This window comes from Protomyctophum parallelum (genome assembly GCF_964188405.1).
Source record: "Protomyctophum parallelum genome assembly, chromosome: 4".
Lineage (NCBI taxonomy): Eukaryota > Metazoa > Chordata > Actinopteri > Myctophiformes > Myctophidae > Protomyctophum > Protomyctophum parallelum.
Genome location: NC_139700.1, coordinates 4,101,799 through 4,121,631, shown reverse-complemented (window position 1 = coordinate 4,121,631; position 19,833 = coordinate 4,101,799). Strand labels below are relative to the sequence as shown.

The window sequence follows — 19,833 nt, the reverse complement described above, 5'->3', positions numbered from 1 at the left end:
TGTTTTTTTGGACTCTGCATGTCTAAAGCATTCATGTTTTTTGTTTCGTTTTTTACAACCAAAATAATCTATATGCATGCCAGATGTATTATGCTATAGGCTTTGAGCAAGCCAAAAGAAAAAACCTTTCATGGTTAAGCTTCAAGAATACTTCAACCACATAAAAATATGATTTTAGGTGGAATGGGTCTTTAATCGTGTCCAACAGATAAGCGACAACTTCTGATATTTAAATACTAGTCGTCAACATCAATATAATTTTCATATAACCATAATGACCTTTGGGATATCAAATGTGTATTATTAGACATTGGTCGGTGAGAAATTCTGTCACATTTATGAATTCAAATGTACTTTGTACAATAGTTTAAAGCGTGGAGCAATGGTGCCACCTGGTGGAGTTTAGTAGTAACTGCAGTGTAATCACGTGAAGTCGCAGTCAGGCACGCAGCAGCACTCTCATCATTTACTCTGACCGCTGACAGACTGGCTCTGCAATAATGAATACCTAGTACAAGCCAGACAATATTTATAGTGTTTAGAAATACCACCAACGGAGCAACAACAGACTTGTTTGCTGTGATTGAGACAGCCAAATTGCCAATTGAGGACTACTGGTAAGTAATCCGAATATTACCAAGAATTTAGCTAGCAATATATAGCGTTTGTGTGGTAACTGTTGTTAGCGGTAGACGGTTAACAAACTATCCTAACGATGCATCCTCACAGTCACAAGACAGCTTGCAGTGGCTTTAGTCAGACACTATTCCTTGCAATCCTTGGCTAGTTATACCCGTTACGAGAAAGTATGCCTTCACCACTTTCAGTTTAGCTTCTCACGCACAGCTAGCCATCATCATTAGCTTAGCATGGTATATGGTCTTGTTTCATACTTCCTTAGCTTGTGTTGTCACTGGTAGGGTGACCTGACCAGTTCACATTAGCCTACTGTTAAAAAGGACAACATACTACTAGGCTGGTTTGTTCCCATGGTGACCCGTCAGGCAATGTACTTGTGTTATGCGACCACCCATGGAGAACCCATAGTTCTCCACGTTGGCATGTGATGTGAATCCTGTTTACCTTGGAGGCAGGTCACTAAACGATCAGTTGTGCACACATCATGACTAACGTCTCTCTTCAACGACTTCTGCTTCTACAGGGCCATCAATGGCAGCTGGATAAACGTTCCACAGTATGAAATGTACTGGTCTGGCAACTGAATTTCGCTCAGGATCAATAAAGGTATGTCTCATAATGTCTGTATGCATGTCTAAATCAGGTTAACACTTAGATTGTGATTGATTGATTGAATAAATGAATACTTTATTAACAGTTGGCAGAAAATATCACAGGAAAGTACAGTTAAATACAAGGTCTGCTAAGAGGATTTTAGAAGAGAAGAAAGCACTATGGCTTATTTCCATTGGGGTCCTTCATATTCAATTCATAGACAAGCAGTGTCGGCAAATAAGACAAATGAACCAGAGTGAAAGGTGTTCAAATCCATCCATCCATCTTCAACCGCTTATCTGTAGTCGGGTTGCGGGTCGTGGTCGCTCCACCAGAGAGCTCCAGACTTCCCTCTCCAGAGCAACATTAGTGACTTCCTCCTGGGGGATCCCGAGACATTCCAAGGCCAGTGAGTCGATGTGATTCCTCCAACTGCGTCTTGGTCTCCTACCAGTGGGACGTGCCTCGAGGACCTCCCTAGGGAGATGCCCGAGATAACCAGATGACCGAACCACCTATTGGCTCCTTTCCAGGCGAAGAAGCAGCGACTCTACTCCGAGTCTCTCTCGTGTGACTGAACTTCTCACCCTATCTCTAAGGGAGATGCCAGCCACCCGCCGACGAAAACTAATTTTGTCCGCTTGTATTCGCGACCTTATTCTTTCGGTCATGACCCACACTTCATGACCATAGGTGAGAGTAGGAACGAAGATTGCTCGGTAGACAGAGAGGTGTTAAAATGAACCAAAATAATACTGTAGCTAGTAATGGTTGGTGGTCATTTGAAATGTGGAGCATGAGGCTTCTAAAAATGTGTTGTAAAGAAGTATATACCTGAGTAAGTGATTGTAGGTGCATCAGTACTGAAGCAATCCGGGAACCCATCAGCCAAAAAAGAAAAGGGGGAACATTTTTAAATCTGTCTTGAGAGATTACTGCTGAAGTGACTAACCCGAAGGAATGGTGGTAGATTAAATTTAGGCCTGACCTCGAAATTAAAAAAAGAATCTTCAAAATCCTCCAGTTTTCTGAAATAAATATTTTCACAAAATGGGTTAACTCTTTAATTGTACATCATGTTGTTTGACACCAACACCACTGACACTGCTGTGTACTAGCCAACAAAAGTCCCCATCTGTTGCAGTTATGTGGTAAAGACGGTAGAGGGCGATGGTGAGACATATTTGGCTTCTTGTTGGTGGTTACTCTTACTTCTACATGTCTCTAAGTCAAGGACCCATCTGAAGATATGTTGTTCTAGGGACCCCCCAGAAGCAAATAATTTGAGTTAAAAATGTTCACTGTGAAAGAATATATACATTTTCAAAGTTTTGCACACATTTTCACAATTTGTCAAAAATAGCAGATCTACAAGCTCGTAGCGCTGCATTCGATGCCTTGCTATGAGCTTGTAGATCTGCTATTTATCAAAGTTTATAATTATGGTTAAAGTTGTTAAAAGCTATAAGGTGACACAGATGCATCATCAGGTTTAATTTCTGCTCTGTGGACAAGTGTCGCTGCCTATTAGATGTGTGCTTCAATTAGTTCCATTTTCAGGCTTCAGCATCCCTGAACTACATTTCGGAATGACTGCCTCATAGCAGTAGTTAGACACACAATCACGCAACTTCACATTATGGCTGTCACGATTACAAATTTAAGTTGACAATTAATTGTCTCACAAATAATTGCGATTAATGTTTTAATTGTTTTTTTTGTTTTTTTTCATTGAACATTGGAAAGTTACACAATTTCTATTTCTGTTTGCCTTTAAAGCAGAGGTTTTCAACAGGTGGTCCGTGAAGGTATTGTATGTGGTCCCTGACCATGCAAAGTTGCAAAACAGAGTGCACTAAATGGTGATGTATGATGACACGTCAATGTTACACGGAAAAAAGTAAAAAAACATGCACATCCAACCCAAACTTGGGCAGGTGCTGAGCGGCGAGTAGTATACGCTCGGAGACGCTCGCACACTGTGGGCTCCGCCTCCGATGCTGTGACAAGTGCCTTTATTTGCACAAATAGGTTACTGACACTGTAACTGACTGTAAATGTTGTAATTTACTGGAAAGTTGGATGTCAAGAACTTCCACAGTTGACTTGTACGGGAAAGTGTACACCCACGTACACACTGTACGTACGGGATTGACTGGTTGAGTCACCATTATTAGGAAATGTGCCCATATAACCAATATAATAATACATAATGGCTGTTAAGGGGAACACAACAGTGGTCCCCAGGTTGATTCTCAGTCAGGGTGGTGGTCCCTGACGCCCTGGTTCATAATCAGTTGAAAATCCCTGCTTTAAAGGCTTCATAATTACAAATTGCACAGGGCAGATATGACAAATAACTTAATTACAAAGAAAATCACTGACACATTTAATAATTTTTACTTTCCAAAAAATGTACAAAATAGCGGAAATATTTGATCTAACACGTAAGCTTGTAGATCTAAAAATGTTTGAAAATGTATGGGCATTTTTCAACATGGAAACGATTGACGATTATGCAAAAACATTGCGATTATCTCAAATTATTGCGATTAGGCGGTTATGTAATATTTGTGACAGGCCTAGTGCACACCACTTGTTCTGGAAGATATATCTCTGTGGTGGTACCGCTACACATACGCCCGTATATCATCCAGTTCATGTAATTGGACCTCAAAATGTAGTATAATTAAATCCTCAGTACTTTCCTATTGTAAATGTCATCCATTTTGTGTCTCCTTTTTTGTGTGCAGGTCCAGAACTTGGCTGACCTCCTCCATGTGTTGATTGGATGCGTCGTGTATGCATCGGTGTATATCGCCTGCTAGAGTACATACGAGTGTGTGTGTGTTTGCGATGTCTGTTGGACCATCTGAATAATACACCTGGATCGGTGCTTATGTGAGCGTGTGTGTGCTTGCGTGGTGGTCGATCGTCTTGTCTGTGTTGAGAGTTTGTGTGCATGCCGCCCCCCTGCCCGCCATGTCTCTGTGTCCCTCCCGGCTCCGGGTGGGTCTCCACCTCCTCTTCCTGACGCTGATGCTGCTCCCAGACACCACGCTGTGCCTGACCGTGCCCAAGAAAGACCCCGGCAACCTCAGCAGCATCCTAGGCAGCTTCAACACAACCCAGGAAGCTGATTGTCAAAAAGCATGTGAGTTCTGCGGGGAATTCAATTCAGTCAATTTTTCAGAATTGTTCATGGAATGGTATTTTTACTTGCCAACCCGGCGTCCCGATTTTGGGGCGTGCCATTATTGAGTTGGTGGCGGTAAAGCCTGAGAGCTCAGGCTCATGTTTTCACACCTTCCAACCTACTGATCTCCTGACTTCATCCACTGCCGTCTGTTTGTTGGAGAACTACCGTAGTTATGTAGCCAGACGATCAGATCACCCTACTGATAATCCCTGGTGATATCTAAATTCATTGTAGGGCTAAAATGATTTCGAAAGTAGTTTTAGCCTCTAAAAATAAAATAACTGAATTGCAGAACCAGCAAAGACTTTAGCGCGGTCCTTCATATTGGGATGGTTATATGATTTGTTTTCGAATCTGGGAGAGTAGGTTTGTGTCGGCGTAGGTGTTCTCCGCTAGCCCATACGTTGACTTGACTTTAGATTTCACCAGACTTATTATCGGTTGTCAGAGATTGTTATTATTACAGGAAAAATAAACATTGAAAATGATCTAAATCTCACATGCAGTGCGTTGTGAGCTTGTATAACTAAAAAATACATTGTGTCGATCCTGGGACGTATCCTCAGTGATGTTTCCTGAGGTCAACGGGGTTTTCGGGTCTATCAACATCGTACCCCTCCCTCACTCAGGCGACCCAGCCGGGGTTGATCAAATCCCGACTTACGTCCCAGTAGCTACCCTCTATCAGTCCATCAGGGAATGAGCAAGGCCACACAATCCGTTGCTCCGGAACTACTCTGCCGGGACGGGGAGAACCAAATTCTGGCGCGTGGAAGGACTAGGCTCTGTGGGTTGACTCCTGTCCGGGCCCCTCCTACGTCTCACCAGGTGCGTTGTACCAGACTCCCAGCACCAGGCACTCCATTCAGGAGTGGTGGATTATAATGGCCCTCCTAAAGGCCTCACAGAGGTTTGTTGGGCTTCCTCCTCACGGGGCTGGGGTGCTAACCCATACTGCTCACCCGGTATATTGTAGATTAATAATAATAATAAAACTTTTTGTATAGCACCTTTTTCATGACATGAAATGCAGCTCAAAGTGCTTTACAGAGCAATGGAGGAAAAAAAGAAAAGCAAGGCATAAAACATTAAAATAATAGCAGTAATGCAATACAGTGAGGATATGAATAACAAGGAGTTTAAAAGTTTAACTAAAAGCAAGAGTGTAGAAGTGGGTCTTGAGCTGTGCTTTAACAATGTCTACAGAGGCTGCCTGTCGAAGGTTTAGTGGGAGTTTGTTCCACGCCGTCGGCCTGTAGAAGCAGAAAGCTGCTACACCGTGTTTTTTAGTTGCCATTTTTAGGCACAGCGAGCAGTGGAAGACCTGAGGGGGGCGGTTTGGGACATATTTAGGCATATTATGGCTATTTTCTACATGCAGTGTGTTGTGAGCAGATGTACAATTGTATATCTGCATTTATTTTAATAGCCCAACATATAAATGTTATGTTTGTTTAGGCCTACCTCTGAGTCACTGATTCTTAAGAGTGGTCCAGGGGGTCCCCAGCTAAATGATAATTTGGAACCAACATGACATCAAGGTTCAGTGAAGTACAAAATGGACCTTAAGCATTTAACTTAAAACGTATATTTTAGTTGACCGGGGTCCCCCAGGGCTCTATATTTGACCTGCAACTTTTCCCCCCCTCCAGTCTAGACAAAAATCTCTTCACAGATAATAGCAGATCTAAATGCACACAATGTGTTGCAGCGACAAGTGAGGTGGTTTGAACCAGGATAGAACAATGGAATGAAACTAGAAATACCTAATTTCCATAAATGGAAATTTCACAACTTATCAGAAAGGTTGTAATTTACAATGGAGAAGATCTTGTTTGAAGCTTTCCCCAAATAGAAAGTTTTTCACACTAAAAATATCAGACATATTGCAGTCATTCAGATTTGATTAGGACTGGAGACTTTCTTGGAACTCCATTTTCACCATAATTTGTGACTTGTCTTTAATGAAATGCCGACCAAATTTTCCCTCATAACGTCTGCCAGCATTCTGAGGGGTATTCAGTAAAACTTAAGTGTTCATTTAAAAAAAATCTAAATTATCTAAATCCTAACGTTTTTCTGACACACTACAGAATTGTCAATGTTCACTAAAGACGTTTTTTCTCGGCCTCTGTAGCAGATGGAAACATGAAATGAATTGGATGGATTGAAATTGAAGGGCATAAAGACATAGGTTACAACAGGTGTAAATGGGTTGTATTCTTTTTACAGGAAGAGTTCTGTTTCATTACGATGTATTTTTATAACAAAGGTTTAATATTATGAAAGTTATTACCTAAGTACACAATTCGAACACACAAACCCAGTCTCTAATTTAGCTGTTGTGGAGGATAAAATACAGCTGGCAGTTCATGTGCTGTATGTAACATATTACTTTAGGAGAGCAAGACTAATCCATGCACATCTTGAGCTGAACGTTATACAGAATAACCTGTACATACCTTACTGTAATACATCTTGTTACAGCCACCGTGGCTTATCATGAAAAGCAAGAATAAATCCACAAAGCAATGCTCCCATAACGATTTATTTATTTTCCACCACGTTATCGTGAAATACTGCAATTTCAGAATGATGACACTCTTGGCCAATGCAACCCTTGGCGGTTGATAATGAGCACGCTGATGAAGTAGCCTTTACACAATATCCCAAGTGAAAGCCAAAGTGATGTCTCACTGATTTAAGTAAGGCCAGTATACTTGGATTCACTAGGACCTGCATACCTGCAAATTATTGGCCAAGCTTTTACCCTGGGCACTTCAAATGGACTCCCCGAATTAAAACTCTGGTGTAAAATGCTGGAGCATCAAGTCTACACATTTATTGTCCCAAAGTCGTTTGACAAAGCGTCAGTCATCCTGTGCAATAAACATGTCGATTTTACACAAACATCAGTGTTAACCACTTGAACCTTATACTTGGTTGACACTATACTACTATATTCTCTGTTTTCTCTCTACATTCAATTAACATTAAATATCTTCGCTGAAAATGGCCAAAGAATATTAGGGTTAATTTATTAATTTGATTTAACCAAACGTTAAAAATGTAGCCATTAAGTTACATTTGTACATACTTTCATTTCGACATTGATAAATTAACTAAGTAAGAATCTTACTGTGGGAAGAGTGCTCCAGTGTTTTACTTCAGGTAGTCTTTTGAAGTTCCCAGGTAGAAAAAAAAAGCTTTTCCTATACAGTATTTGGTTGCTGACTGTCAGGCAGAAACCTCACATGTCCATACTCCATAATGTCATGCGCAAAAGTAGTATTTTGGAAACTTTGTAAAAGTGAAAGTCGTTTAGTGTGTATGTGGATTTTATCACCATTGAACCAACAAATGGTATGTTAACAAAAGCTTGTGACAAAATAATTGTTGGATCCAATGGAACACAGGTTATTCTTCTTACACGGTTTCTGCCCCGACAGCAACAACGATATATACTGTCCTCTCTACAGATGAGTGAGCGGTGCACCAACATCATTTTATTGGAAAAAGACATGGGTGTAACACTAACACACTGGTCTGGACCTGTGGACCGCAACCTTTGGGAATGTGCATACCTGCATGTTTGGTTCTCCTCCTCTTGTGTGGTGTTGTTTGGGTGGGTACACGCCACAGACGGAGACGGAGGTGGGAGATGGTGAGAGTGCATGGGCAGATGGGGTGGGAGAGTGACGAGATGTGTTGGAAGATATGGGAGTTGTCTGGCGGCTTAGTATCACGCTCTTTTAAGAAGAACTCAAGCCATATGTCCCCGTTGGTCTGTTTCCTAAATCGCATCTCCCTCCTTTGGTGGAGGTATAATTTCAAAGCAGCCATGTGTTTCTAATTGAGGATGAAAGGCGCCGCTGGTGTGTGTGTGCACACGCGCATGTGTGTTTGTGTGTGTGTTTATGGTCCATGATTCAGGCAGTGCTTTCGCTGGCCAGGCCCATCTCTCTCTCTCTCTCTCTCTCTCTCTCTCTCTGTCTCTCTCTCACTCTCATATGGTGGCTTTCTTGATGTAAAACTAAACTAAGCTAATCCTGTGGTTAGAACTGGACTATGTCTGTCAACTCATTCAGGTTTCAGGGAATTTCTGCAATGTGGAAATATTCAATGTACTCTGCATCGAAATACCAAAAGTAAAAGTATTCATTAATGCAGAATGTCCCATTTCAAGTCTTCAAATCTATACAAATCTTTTGAAAATATCAGATTATTTACAAGCTCACAATGCGTTGCAACGTGAGTCGCGACGCATTGTGATTTTGCAGATCTGCTATTTGTTTTGCTGAATTGCTAAAATGTATATATATAGGGCTGAAGTGGTTAATATTTTGTAAAAAAAAAAAAAAAAAATCTACAAAGTAACTAATAAAGTGTTCAAGTAAAAGTACAACATTTGGATCCGAGATGTACAGGAGTAGAAGTAAAAGTATTGGAAATACTAATGGTAAAGTTCAAATGGCTCAAAATTGTACTTAAGTACCAGTACTTAAAGTAAATGTACTTAGTTACTTTCCACCACTGCCAATATTATGTGTCACATCTGCAGCGTGATTGAGAAGGTCACACGAGCAGTTCTATCATTATGCCGTCCCAACACTCTTTATTTATAGCAATATAGTTATCATGGGAAAACCACTTCCATAGGTTGATTTAGCCGCCTGTCATAATTATATGTGCTATGACACACGCCACAGCTCTAAATACCGTCTGTCTGTCTGTATGTCTGTCTAGAGTGGGTGAAGAGAACATGGCTGTGTGTATTAAGTTGTGCAGTAGAGAATGGATGAAACAAAGATATGGCTGAGTCTTATTATCATGTGTTAACCCCAGGCCTTCTTCAACCCCCTGCTGTCTCTTTCTGAGCACTTTTAAAACACCTCTGTTGAGCAGAGCCCATCCATCTCTCTCTCACTTTCTCCCTCTTTGTCTCTCTGCCACTCTCTCTCTCTCTCTCTCTCTCTCTCTCTCTCTATCTGTGTGTGGTGGAAAAACGTACTCAAATGTTTAACTTAAGTAAAAGTATCAATACTGTCTGCAATATAGAAATACTGTTGCAAGTAAAATTCCGGAATCCAAAATGTACTTAAGTAAAAGCACAAAAGTATTGGTATCAAGATGTACTTAAAGTAACACAAGTAGAAAGTACTCTCAGTATGCAGAATGTATGAAAGTCTTGTGACGATACTGGATGAGATGCATACTGAGGGCGAGGTCGCGTGCACACACACCCGGAATATTTTTTTACTATATAGTAAAAATATATATTCGTACGTCTCTAAATGTTTTGATGAATTGAAAATGGTGGGCACTATTGTAAACGAGTGTAATGCTTTATGGTGTCGTCCACTCACTGTTAACAGTTTTTGTATGGAGTTGTACTGTAATTCTGCAAACTGTTAATACATCAATCAATCAAAAAAAGAACAGGAAGGATGGGTGGGGAGGGATCAACATATGGAATGCCAGAACAGGTCATCTCCATATATGGAGATCTAAGGGTTTGAGGTCAGATGTAGAGTTGCTGGCCGGCTCCACATTATGCAGATCTAGGTGATGATCCAGTCTTCTCCATGTATGGTTATCCAGGGTTAGATGAGGTCAGTGTCGTGATTTTCATATATGGAAACGCCCATATATGGTGGCGTGAAGTGTCACGAGCTGTGACCATATATGGAGTCGTGATGTCACGAGGCGTGACCATATGGAGGCGTGGGTGACTAACTGACGGACGAGATATGCAGGTTTTCATAGTAAATGATAAAAATGTAAATAGTTACATTCCACTGCTCGCTCTCTCTCTCTCTCTCTCGCTCTCTCTGTCTCTGGCCCATTAGCAGAGAGCAGCTGCAGAAGCAGTTAAACCAGCCAGCTGTCTGTCTAATTAGCGCACAACAGCTCACTAGGAATAGAGAGAGAGAGAGAGAGAGAGAGAGAGAGGATGGGAAAGGGAGACCCAAAGAGTGGAAGTGTGAAAGAGATAACGGTTGAGAGAGACAAACAGACATGGTGTAACTTACTGTAAGGTCTGTCCTCATGTTCATCAGCAAAGCTTCCTTCTGCTTCCAACCAGCAGCAGCCTATAATAAAACCTGATTTATAATTCCTTTTCCTTGTACAACGGTGTGTTGCACTTCCAAATGAGCCGATTTACAACCTCACAACTCACAGCACGCGTTTTGTGTTGTGTGAGCTTGTAGATGAGCTTTTTTAGTGCACGACACCATAGTATTTAAATTAAGAACATTTTATTTGCTTAGTTTGAATTTGCAATTTTCATTCGCATTTGCATTAAGCGTAATGTAACATTTCTGCTAATGGGGGCAGCGGTGGCTCAGGGGTAGAGTGGCCGGATGGTAACCGCAAGGTTGCCTGTTCGAACCCGGGCTCCCCCAGAGTTGGTGTCGAGGTGTCCTTGAGCAAGACTCTGAACCCCTAATTGATCCCGAATGTGCTGGTTGGTGCCTCGCATGGTTTCTGCCGCCATCGGTGTACGAATGTGTGGGTGAATGTAATGTACAATCTATGTAAAGCGCCTTGGATAAAGGCACTATATAAATGCACCATTTACCAAGCATGAGTCCCCTGGCATTCCATGTAGTACTAAAGCTTCTCTGTATTAAGCCTAATTTATACTTTGTCACACAGCTGTGTCACTTTGCCAAAAACAACTGATTCAGATCGCAGCCTCTCTTTATTAAATGTATTTATCCTAATTTACATTTCGTCTCACTCCATTCAGTCCAGTCCAGAGCTGATATAGTTTTGAAATATTCATTGGTTTTAGGAATTGAATAGTTTTAGCTTACCGTAGTGTTTCATTTAGTTTTGTTCTTAGTTTCAGTTTTTCAGGTATTATGTGGTTTAAAGAAGCTGAAAGGTGCAGGATGAAAGAAGGCATAACATGAAGAGATTTACAAAACGTGTTATCTAGGTTAAAGCTGCCATATTGAGAAAAGCCAGGTATTGGCGACCACGGTGCAAATTGAGGAGGACGGACTAAAACTGAGCTGATTTTACAATGATATTTATGTACTTTGAATTGGTTTTTGAATTGAGTTTTGGCATTTAGTTAACTATAATAACCTTGGCGCCGTGTTGAGTTTAGTGTACAAGTTGAATATTTGTTGTCACTTGTCTGAATATTGTTTCTTTCCCTCTACATAATTTCATCAGCTGTTCACACCACCAGTGATAACAGTGTTTCGTTTATAGAAACCAACCTGAGAACCCATCGTCAAAAAAGACAGGAAAAACAGTTCCCTCTTTTTCCTTGAATTTGTTTGGAGTCAACAGTCAGTCTCGAGAGGCTAATAGAAACAGACAGGCCACACCATTGCTTCCAGGTCTACCGCCAATGTGACTTTTATTGAAGATGTGAGGCTTTTGAAAACCCGAGTGAAACCAGGCTAAATTGACTAAATTAAGTTCACACGGCCAGAGAGGGCACAGAGCTAGTCACCAGGCGTGTGCAACAATTATGATCTTACGGATCTTAAGGATTCTAATAATCATGTGCTTGTAAATGCAACAACCAAGTCGTTGTTATCACTAGTCCTTCACTGGGTATATTTTCTTCAGTGTCTTCAGTGTGTATTATGAGCAAATTACCTCATAATAACCTTGCTGTATTCCGGGAAGGCTCAGTCAGTTCACCTCAGCGGGGCTCTTTTCAGTTTTGCTGAACTAAAGGCTGGAAGCAGAAAGCAAGGCGGCTCGAGCCAATTTTACGGGACCAGTGGGATCATCTGATATGGGAGATTAACACCAGGGAAAGTCATGCCTTAAAAAAAAAGATATCTAGTTCAATTCGCTGTGGAGTTAAACCTGAAAAAAGTGCTGCAATATAGATGTGTGCAGGCATGAGCAATATTCTCATGGCTTCTGATAGTGGACGAAGGGCCAACGTCACGCTAAAACTGGATAATGTAACATTTCTCCAGCATTGGATTTCAAAGCATGGTGGTTTGGTGTACATGCAATACATAAAATAGGGACTGCATTGGCCTTCATCAGTCATTTTGATTAGATTCCAATATCTAATTATTCAAAGGGATAAGTGTTCCCTTAACCTTTGTGCAGACAGTGTGGAGTTCAACGAATGGAGACGTTATCTAAACGCTAGTGTAAATTATTCACTCGGTTGCTGATTTTCTAAGCATCTTGGTCTCCGGAGAAGGTCTGCTCAGTAGTTTAATTTTTCCACACACCTGGTCTCCTCATCAGAAAGCACGAGGGAGAGCTGGAGGGCTTAACGGAGAGATACTACTAGTAAAAGAAAGAAAAGCAAGGAGACACACATCATGAAGCGTTCAAATCCGGATGTTATGAGTGAGGTTTGGCTGCTTCAAGATGCCTCCCTTTAGCCCATTCACGCTGCTGTATACACGAATGAGCACGTCTACTAGTCTAGCGTGTGTGTGTGTGTGTGTGTGTGTGTGTGTGTGTGTGTGTGTGTGTGTGCGTGCAATACTCATGAGTCCCGTCTAGTGCCATGCGTCTATGTGGCAGTACGATCTGAGTGAGACACACAAACCGTACATTTAGAACGAAGGCAGACAGCGATTTGTCTTTAGGCCACTGACCGTGTTTTTCCCCGTGCTGGGCAGGTTGTGTGGCCTGGCCGCTCTGATTGGTCCATCGCATCACGGAAAGGGAAGCCGCCAAAGCTGGTTTTGAAACGTAGTGGCGCGTTAACTATGGATCTCACTGCAGTTCTATAGGAAAGCCCTGCTGTGATTGGCCAGTAGTTGAACACCCCACAAAGTTGGGTTTGAAAACGCAGAGGTAAAGTCGGTGACGTATCACGGCCACAAAAACGTCACTTCTGCATACTCCGCATACGTCACGGTCTATGACTTGACTTTAAATTCAATTTTGGGCCGAACGAATAATTAGAAGAAAAAAGGGCACTTTTCGTTTTTCTTCTTTCTAATTATTGTTCCCAAAAAAAATGTTATTGTCGTGATTTGTCACCATCCGAGTTGGCTTTGTCCGAGGCTTACAGGTCTTTTAAATAATGACTTTCTGAAACGTCTAGGGGAAAATTGAATGGGAAATTCTCTTCCGGGGCCGCTCGTTGTCTGCATGAAAGGGGGTGCGACTGTGACGGTCTATAAAGGATTGTGCATCTTTGAACAATTATAAAAACATGTTTTGGCCTTTATGGCCTTCAGCGCATGCATAAAAGGCATAGACAACACAGATCTTTGCGAATCTCAATATTATTACAGTACATATTTAAAACTGAATCACCTGGAATGCTGAGAAACGGCATCATCTGTGTTGTTCCCGTTGTGTGAATTGTACGCTGTTGTCAAGGAGATGTTTTAATTTTGCCGTTGGACGTACTCCTGAGTCCTTTTCCCCATTACAGGTTTTTGGAGCAGTAAACAAGGTTTAAACAAGGAGCTTTCACGCAGAGTTACATTGGCAAAGAAAAGCCTGTTCAGAGTAGTAACAGGAAATGTTTGCTAGTAATTTAGAAAACCAAGTTGTCAGCAGCATTGACTGCATCTGTTTTCAGAGTACCACTTACTTTTGCTAAATGATTAAAAAGTATTCGTACTAGTCGTGAAACCGTGAGTAAAACCTGGTTCCTTTATAGAGCAGTGATTCCCAGACTTTTCAGGTCGAGACCCAAAAGAGAGAATGGATGTTTGCCCGGGGCCCAAACTAGAGAAATCTAGAGATCTACAAGCGCACTGCGTGTCGTTGTGCGCAGCGTTGCGAGCTTGTAGGTCGTCTATTTTCACTACTTCTTAATTATAATTCATTTGTATTTATGGAAATTCATAGATTTTAACTCGAGTCGTGACCCATAAGAAATGGTCTGTGACCCACTGTTTGCTAAAGGGTACGTGTCATAAACCACGTTGAATTATGGGACATGTGGCGAGCACCTTTGATATCTTTACTTCCTCACCACAGGTCAAGCCACAGAAGGGTGCAAAAAGGGAGCGTTCAGGAATGGCACCTGTTGGTGTGAACCATGTGAAGAGCCAGACATCCCCCCACTGTCAGGTAGGAGCAGAGGAACATATAAGGCCACAATGTTTTCATGTGTAAGATAACTAAGTACAAGTCCTTTCCTTTCTTTTTTTTTTACTTTACTTGAGTATTTCCCATTTCTAATACCTTTACTTCTACTCCACTACATCTCGGATCCAAATATTGTACTTTTACTTCACCGAACGTGGGAATTGGTTGATTTGTGGCTTCCTTTCAGTGGCTCAACTCTTGATATGATGTATAAGGTGGAGATAAATATATTGGATCAAAATCAAAGACAAAACATTTAGTATGCTGGTCAGTTTCGTTATACTGTGGATTTACTGCTTTACTGTACAGCAAAATATGTATGTGACTACTAGCAAAAAGAAATCGTAGATTTGAGACGTTTCAAACATGATTATATTCATTCATGTGTTCAAACGTTCATACACTTGTGTTCTGTTGTTCTTCACAAAGGTGGTGGTTTCCAAGGCAACAATGGAGCAGGTTCTGCTTCGACAACTCTGAAACAGACACACGGCCCATTGTCCTCTTCCTCTTCTTTATTATCCTCTGGTCACAACGAAACAAACCTCCACCAGTCACAACGCAATAACACTGTTCAAACTTTAAACCCGGACGGTAAGTCCACTAATCAACCATTAAGCGACTCCATTCCTCCATTCACTCCCTTACGAGAACAGCCTAGTGTACCTCCACCAACATTGCCACCTTCGACACCATCTGGCAAAGGGCCAGTAGACCTGTCGCCTAAAGTTCTCTCACCTTCAATACCATCCAGCAAAGAGCCAGTAAAGCCTAAAGATGTCTTACCTCAGTTAGCACCTATCCCTTCCTTACCACAAGTTAACCTGTCTACCGCTGCTCTCCAGTCTCCCAACAACACAGCCTCAGTTCCTATAGAGCCTGATAGCAATGCATCTATACCTGAGAATAATAATAAAATAATAAAAAACGTACAACCAGGACAAGGTACAACAACTAAAGCTAATAAAACCGAATCGGTGGCCACCCCCACTAACACTCCAACCACGAGAAACGCAACGACCCCGTTGCCAGCGACGACAAAAACTACCATGTCGGCTGCAGCAACTCTACCAACGACGGCAAAGAATACCACTTCTACTTCAGTAACTGTATCGACAACAGCAAAAAGTACTACGCCTACAGCTGTAACTACAGCCCCAGCTCTTACCACGACAACGACTGTTAATACTACAGTGACGGCCGCAGCCACAAAGAAGCCGTCTTTAACATCTGTAGCCACCCGAGCGTCAATGTCCCCTATTACTGACAAGCCACCAGTTCAGTCTCCTTCTGGTTCTGCTCTGGGGAATGCTAGCACTGTTGCTAATGCTGCAAGCAGTACTACCACTGCTAATACCGTCGCCAATCAGAAAAAACATGTGGTTAATACAGGAAGTGGGGTCGCCATGGTAGAGGTCACTGCGGGTGATCTGACCAGCCACCTGGTGGATACTGCTTCTTTGCTGGCCGTCTTGCTTATTGGACTGCTCTTCTTCCTTGTTTCGGTCGGTGTGCTCGCGAAACAGGCGTATGAGAGTTATCGCAGGAAGGACTATACACAGGTTGATTATCTTATCAACGGGATGTATACAGACTCTGGGGTGTGATGGAGGGGAATGAGCTCGCCCTCCGCATTTGAAGGTTAAGTCGTGTTTTGAGAAAGTGTCATAAAATATGGCTTACGGTTGTGTTGAGCTTTGGGCTGGGAATGTGCTCAGGAATGGATGTCCAGACCAAGGCTTTTGGAGGGACTTGCAGGGTTCTCTCCTAGAACAAAGTGGGTTTTGTGGGTTTTGTGTCATGAAATGGTGAAATTGACTTTGACTAGGGCAATTCATTTGGTGGGCTGAGGTTGAGACTTCACTGGTTGGTTCAGGACCACTGTTGCATGGTTCGGGGGAATCCTCAATGGGAAAAGACCAGGATGAGGAACCTCTCGGTTGGATGACTTGAGATGAGCACTCTCTCCTGGCTGCATTTCTTCTGTCCCATTTATGGCTTCCTTCTTTTTACTGTTCTGTTTTTTGAGGTCTCTACATCGGCATCGCCAAACCTTTGCAACACGATGACATTCCTATCCAGTTCCCTTTTGTAATTTGTGCCGATTTGGGTGGAGGGGATTCTTATGAAATTAATGTTGGGGAGACACCGTCATCGAAACGTCTGTTAGAGAGAAAGCACAGCAAATGGTGTGGTCGGCTCAAATTAAAATTTATAAAACGGAAAGACATTTTGTCCTTTGCGATGTAATGTCATAAGGCTGTTGACAGTATTGTTCTTTTTTTAATTTAGCCTGGTAGAGAAGTAAGGGACTTCTCTGGACTGTGAGTTTCTTTTATTTATTTTTCCTTTTTTTTGCCACATTTGCCAGTGAGAGAAAAAATAGTTGGCTCTGACGGCAGACTTGTTTCTATAATGGAGACGTGGTTTTCTCTTGCTGTGGTGTTTATCAATACATCGGGGAGTGTAGTTTGTGTGTCTTCTTAGTAACAGAAATGTGCACTCGGTCAGCACATCCCAAATAAGCGGTCTTGGACACAATAAAAGAGTGTTTGCATTTCAGTCCCAGAAGAGTCCTAGAAATTATGACGCATAACAAAAGATCAAATATATTGGTTGATTGCGGGATTAATCTCAAATGTGTTTTTACTGAACTCAAACGGCGGTCGATCAAAGAATCTACTGAAAGTGATCAGATGTATTCATAAATATTGCTCAGTAATGAAAGTCCAAGCCAAACCCTTATTTTCTCAAATTGTTTTTCCATTTAAAAGCAATTCCCTTTATACTTCTCGAACAATAAACAAGAATTGATCTTGCTGACTGAAAAGCTTTGATTCACGTTGATGTGTCTTCAAGATATTCTGTACTTAAGTCAAAAAGTTAATATTAAGAGAAAGTATTTGTAGAGGTCTGCAGAATAGACCTTTTCCAAAGAAACACGTTTGCGTCGTTACAGGTACCCCAGCCAACCCAACGCGGAGATGTTTTTCCATCTCTCTCTTGTGTTGTAAGTTCCCCCAGATGTGGTCTGTGTGTGTTGAGGACTTAAGCGGGTGTTTCAGGGCCAAAGTATGTACGGTCTGGTGTTTAGCCAGTGGACCAGAGAGAGAGAGAGAGAGACCACCATGTGGATCTAGTCAGTCATTAGGTTGATTTGTTTTGTTTTTTTTGTCAGTCTGTTAACATTGCCAGGATTTGTTTCTGCACTGTGTGCATCATGGGTAAGAGAGGGGTTTGTTTAGTCAAATTTGTTTGAGAAAACAGGGAGGCTTTGATTGGGTTTTCACTGACTGCCCTGTCCAGGCGCGTTGCCATTAAAAAAGAAAGGGACACGCGGTATTGAAACAAACCAACCCCATTCAACCACCCAGACTGCTTCAGAAACCACTGCATAACTTTATGCAGTGTGATGCTGGCTTCCCTTCACTTTTACATTCCATCAATTCAGTACAGATTGTAAAATTTTAGCGAAAATGTTATGTTGTGTAATGTCGTCCATTAGAGTCCAACCAAATTAGAGTAAATGAGGTGAGTAAAAGAGTAAATGGCGGCGTTTGTATTTCAAGGTATTAAATAAGTTCTGCACTTTCTGAATTATGTTTGTGTATTGAATTTAAGTCAACCACGAAACCCCACTCCAGTCTAGTGACCTTGTCAACAGCTCAAAACGTTTTCAAACAACGCTTTCAAGTAAATCTTTGCAAATTGGAGTGACAATTGACCCCTGCCAATTTAAACGAGCACGGCTATAATTTCCCTGCTGCAAACTAGAAGCACATTATGATTGGTTTGTGGCTGATGAAAATAATCCTTTTGCATATCATTTTTTTTGATCTGACATTTCTCAAGAGAAACTCCCCTAAGGAGTGAATTCCAAGTAAGGGCTCGTTTATACTTCATCGCACGACCATCTTTGCTTGATGGAAATTATGTTTACAAATGAAAAACGTAATGCAACATGACATGTTGTTTCATTTGAACATCATTCAATCTTGAGTTTCCGTCATGTGACGAACTCAAATTACACACGAGGGAGGACAGACAAGGACAGGGGGACTGAGGGGAGTGTTGATGCCATAGGTTTTCCTGTGGAAAACAATGTGGAGTACGTGCATGTCTTAACATCTCTGACTTTCAATTTATTTCTGTGCTTATCAGTTTATTCTAGCCTTGGCTCTCTTTTCCAAAGTCTTGTAAGTTAATGTCTTCCATTTCATCATCTTGTGTTTCGGGTTTGGTTACAGCCTAAATTATGTTTCACTGTGTACAATTTCTATGCAGATGTATCCACCACTGAATCATGGGATTAAGGCCATAATTATAGAGTCTTTATTTTAATACATTTTATATTTGTGTTCACAGTGAGTGTCTTTCGGACTTCTTGGATACTTTATAAAGGAGGTTTGATAGTTGACTGTCCACTTATAACTGATTTATATGAACTTTACTTTTTACTTTGCAAATCTGAGTTGTAGATTACATTTACACCATTCCATAACTCATTCCCATCTTATACAGCCTAATCTATAACTCACACACAATGTATAATTTTATTGTATAACTGACTAAAGTATTTTTTTCCATTTCTTTTTTTGTTTACAATGTCTGACATTTCATTGACGTTGAACCCATGTTTTTTTATTTAATTTTCTCTTTTTTGCCACATTTGCCATGGCGCTTCATAATTTCATTTTTCTTTTCTTTAAAAAAAACAACATTTGATCAAAGGCCACTTATGATTTGATTTGCTGAGCATTCTATTATAACTAACTTGAAACTTACTTTTGTTTGTGAAAGACTAGCTCAACTGAATCATCTCAAACTGTTGTTGCCATCACAGAAAGCTAGCAGATTAGCTTTCACCAAGTCATAGTTCCAAGATTCCTAAAATGGTGTTTAATATTGCTTTACATTTCACATAGTTTTTACATTTCCCATTGTGACAAAATGCACTTTTCTTTACCTATTGCATCCATTTCATTGTTTGTCTATCATAATGTTAACACATTCTGAACGGGCACCCATTTTGGTGTTGGCATCATGTTATGCTTTAGCTATTGAAAAATAGCAGATCTACAAGCTCATAGCGCGCCACCGAGTGGCGCGCTACAAGCTTGTAGGTCTGCTATTTTTGAAAAATCGAAGAACGACTGAATTTTTTTAAATCTGATCTCAGGTCAGAATGGACCTGAGAACTCCAATGGACCTCATTAGACAAAATCTAAATTAAAATGTAATTCATATGGCATGGGTGCTGCAACCAGCTAAAAAATGCCCCAGAACTTGTATTTTGAGACTGTTATTATTATGGGGGGGGGGAGGGAGGGAACTGTTATAGGTTTTGT

At 41.2% G+C, this 19,833-nt stretch overlaps 1 protein-coding gene across 1 annotated transcript; it reads left to right on the top strand.

Moving 5' to 3' along the window:
- Positions 1-482: 482 nt before the first annotated feature.
- On the top strand, positions 483-15,671 carry LOC310858040 (uncharacterized protein; the record flags this gene model as incomplete). The annotated part of the gene is made up of 6 exons (XM_083764088.1): positions 483-617; positions 1,163-1,245; positions 3,987-4,387; positions 14,375-14,467; positions 14,915-15,351; positions 15,495-15,671. Exons 3-6 carry the CDS (start codon positions 4,216-4,218, stop codon positions 15,669-15,671), a joined length of 879 nt encoding a protein of 292 aa, XP_083620214.1. The 5' UTR covers positions 483-617; positions 1,163-1,245; positions 3,987-4,215.
- Positions 15,672-19,833: the final 4,162 nt, after the last annotated feature.